Below are 4,096 nucleotides of genomic sequence, written 5' to 3' on the forward strand. Positions count from 1 at the left end.
TGAGTCCAGTTTTTCTCCCGCCCAGGCGAGGGGTCGGACTTGAAGATCTGCAAGGTCCCTTCCAACCCTACTTCTATGATTCTATGATCCCAACCAGGCAGTTGGTCCAATAAAAGGTAACACCCACACAAATCCTTGCTTCTACAACCACATTTACCCAAATCCAGGATGACTTCATAATTAGATTCTATACATAGAAACTTATAAATGCGTTGCAATTTTCCATGCATAGAATCTAACTAGTGAAAAGTCATGTTATTTTTGTTCCCCACCCCTTATCCACCCTGCTCCCCACACTGAAAGCAACAACAAGGAATGGGAGTCCCACTGCCCCTGCCATTGTCTGCTCCCTGTCATGTGCCCCCTTGGCACCTGCTCCTGCATGCTTGTGCCTGCCCCTTGCTCTGTGTGCCTGTCCCAGCCCCCCTACCCCCACTCTTCTTCCCCTGTGCCTGTGCTTTTACAGGCTATCTTGGTGAAATAGAGGCCCCAATAAAGTCAATGGGAATTCTGCCACTGACTTCAGTGGAGTCAAACTTCACCCTCTCTTCTTCTATAGAAGAACTATATGGATTGATTATTTTAAAAGTCCTAATGTTTTAAGCATGTGAACCCCTGGTTAAACACTGTTTATTGTAAGTTGCATCAGTACAGTTCAAAGTTTATTCTATGTTGAAAGACGTATGACTAACATCTAGTGATGATAATGTCGTTCCTGGATTATGTAAAGGTTCTTAATTCCTGAATCTGAGTTCATCATTCTTTATACCAGTCAGTTCTTCAGAGGAGAATTACTGTAGGTTCATCAGGGTTATTTTGCGGAATATGTTTTGGAAACAGAGTAAAACTATTTCCTAAATACTAATGGTTAGATTTGTCTTGAGGGATTATGTTGTATCTTCTGTGTGTGTGTGTGTGTGTGTGTGTGTGTGTATGGAAGGGGGCAGGGGTTCAATCTGCGTTTCTCTTCTCATATTCCTATAACTTTTATGTCATTTAATAGGCAGTTTAGCTAATTATTCAAAAGTATCCACACTCACCCCAGGCTGAACTAACAAAGACATTAAAAGTAAGTACTGCAGCTGAACCTACTTGAGCTGAACTTAGTCCTGATGTTGATGGGATGGGACCAGCAAAGTTTGGTCCCATGTGTGAAAGCAGGTGCCTGAGTGGATCTTTTTGATCTAGTGTATTAATGGATGTACAAACTTCATATACTACTACTCTAGTCATTAATTTATGATTAACACTGTATGCAGCTACCCATACAGTCATGGAAGCTTATGGGTGTGTTGCCAATAGCTTCACTTGGTTAGGACTTTGCTCTTATGCCACAGGCAAAGGTTTCTGCACACACATTTAGTTCCTGCTTTGATTATCCCCAGGTGGTGCTGCTGTACATAGACTTCCAGGTTTGGGGGGAAGCAGGTTAAGTGATCTGATTTTGACTCTTGGAAAAATGTGTCATGTTCAGCTTTGAATTATGCCTATTTTTACTAAGTATGAGTTTGAGTCTGTGCCAAAATGAATATCTTAAATCTTGGCATAATTTTATGGTTATTTATTCCAGTCCATACCAGAAAAGAACCAAAAACGGTTATGATCTGTCTAATTCCAAGCAATTCAGATACCCTGATTAAATGAACAGGTATTTTTGTGTCAGGATAAAAATCCACTCTTAGAACTTCCTAGGTGGCTTGTGAAAAGGGGAAGCACTGGGGGAGGGAGAACAACTGGCAAAGCGAGCTATATGAGGAGAGGCTGAAGGAGCTGGGCACATTCAGCTACGGTAAAGGTGCTTAAGAGGGGGCATGAAAGCAATCTTCAAATACTTGAAGGGCTTTCACAAAGAAGAGGGAAAAGCACCTGCTCTCTACTTGCTGCAGAGAGAGGAGGACATGGACCAATGGCTTGAAGTTAGAGCAAAATAAATTTAGATTGAATATTCAGAAAAAACTTCTTCACTGTGAGAGTAGTGAGGCAGTGGAATAGACTGCCTAGGGAAGTTGTGGACTCTCCATCACTGGGGGTGTTCAAGAAGAGGCTGGACAGCCGCTGGTAAGGAATAATCTAGGCATAACTATCCCTATTTTCTACTATGGATATTTCCTTTGTTTCTGGGCTTTGCTGGTTGCTCCCACCCCTTCTCTCCCTTTTTTTCTGCTAAATGTCAGGCTGTTTTTAAGCCTTCCCAGAGGCATTCGGTGTTGGCAACAGCTAAAGCTGGGACTTCAGCTGAGGTGTGCTGATTCTCCTGCTAGGAGCCAAGCTGGAGGTTCCTGGCAAGAGGGTCATGCCCCTCTGCTTGGGGTCAGACCATTTTGCTATATTTGAGGTCAGGAAAGTATTTTACCCCATGGTCAGATTGGTATAGATTGTGGGGTTTTGCCTTCCTATGTAAGGGGGGCAAGGGCCTCTTGAGTGAATATTGGCAGCATTTTATAGAAGCAAGACATTGTCTGCCATGGTTCCTTGCTTTATGTGTGGCAGGTTAGGACTTTAGGTCTAGGCTCTGTCAAGATTGAGGGTAGTCTTATGTAGATTTTAGGTTAGGGGATGTTTTGGATAGGGATGATCCTGCCTTCTTGGGGGGTTGGACTAGATGACCTCTGGAGGTCCCATCCAGTCCTACTTCTCTATTATATGCTTCCCTTTTTATTTGTATTACTCTAACCAAGAGGTACAGAGATACTCACTATCTATACAGCTGTTCTTCTAACCATGCAGGCTAAACATATCTCCCAATGCCTAATAAAATGCTTCCTTTGGAGTGGTATAAGTGGTAAGTAAATGCTTTGAACTCTCTCTTTTTTTAATATATAGTTTTAGTGTGTGCATGGGGAGTTATGAATATGGAAAAGAATATGGGTATTTTCATAAGTTTAGAAAATGCTGTCCCTTTTTTAATTAGTCTTGCTGTCATTTAGGGTTAAATAGAAATCTGACCATGGGGCTAAATAGAAATTGAAATTAAAAACAGTTTCCATTTAAAATTGTATAGCTGTATTATCTCACTGTCACCACAACTAATGCAAGTTACTATTTTTGGAAACGCTAGTCTTAGAGCCACAACAGATAAGACAGTCTAGACCATTAAATACTACCTGAAGAGAGGGTTGTTAGTTCACTAATTATTGGTTAATTATTAATCTTTCTTCTCTGCCTGGTAGATCTGGATTAGATTAATGTAAAAAGGTGTTTGGTTAGTTGGTTTGTATAGAATAAGGTGGTAGATCTCAGATCATTTCTATAGAAGAAGAGGTTATATCACAAATCTACCACTCCAGTTTCTACCCTACATAACTTGTTAAAGTGTTGAGCAGGTTTTTGGACCCTCACTCTTCCTTGCAGATATAGTGTCAATTATAAATAATAACCTCTACAGGTTAGGGTTTAGGTATGCAGATGATGTGCCACTTGGAAATTAAAAGCTGCTTGCTGCTGTACTCCTGAGTTGAATTAAGATGTTTCCTGGGATGCCAATATGGCACTTTGTATTCACATTAGATTTAAAAAAAAAAAAAAGCAAATATGCCAAAATTAAAACTTGACTGCTTTGATAATTTTAATTTCTGGATACAGCCACTCAATCTTCCAGCATCTAGCTAGCATTTCTAATTGCTTTAACAAAACAATGAGCTGTAATAAGGCCTAATTGCAGACAAGTGCAAGGTGATGTACCTGGGGAGGAACAACCGGCACCATACCTACAGGTTGGGGAACTCCCCTCTTGTCAGCACGGAGGCAGACAGGGATCTGGGAGTGATCATTGACTCCAAGATGAACATGGGCCAGCAGTGTGGAGAGGCAGTAAGGAAGGCCAACCACACCTTGGCATGCATCCACAGATGCATCTCGAGCAGGTCCAAAGAGGTGATCCTCGCCCTCTATGCGGCATTGGTCAGGCCGCAGCTGGAGTACTGCGTCCAGTTCTGGGCGCCGCACTTCAAGAGGGATGTCAACAGCATTGAGAGGGTCCAGGGGAGGGCCACTCGTATGATCAGGGGACAACAGGGCAGGCCCTATGAGGACAGGCTGCGGGACCTGAACCTGTTCAGCCTCCAAAAGAGAAGGCTGAGGGGGGATCTTGTGGCCT

General features: G+C 42.4%; 1 protein-coding gene across 1 annotated transcript in view; it reads left to right on the forward strand.

The window, feature by feature from the left end:
* The first annotated feature begins 2,689 nt into the window (after positions 1-2,689).
* IL22RA2 (interleukin 22 receptor subunit alpha 2) overlaps positions 2,690-4,096 on the forward strand; it is an 8,069-nt gene continuing 6,662 nt past the window's right edge. Inside the window, exon 1 of the mRNA XM_019548799.1 lies at positions 2,690-2,782. Within this exon, the coding sequence (XP_019404344.1) occupies positions 2,722-2,782 (61 nt within the window). The 5' untranslated portion in view covers positions 2,690-2,721. The remainder of the gene's footprint in view (positions 2,783-4,096) is intronic.

The sequence above is a fragment of the Crocodylus porosus genome, unplaced genomic scaffold (genome assembly GCF_001723895.1).
Source record: "Crocodylus porosus isolate Cpor-Errol unplaced genomic scaffold, CroPor_comp1, whole genome shotgun sequence".
Classification (NCBI taxonomy): domain Eukaryota; kingdom Metazoa; phylum Chordata; order Crocodylia; family Crocodylidae; genus Crocodylus; species Crocodylus porosus.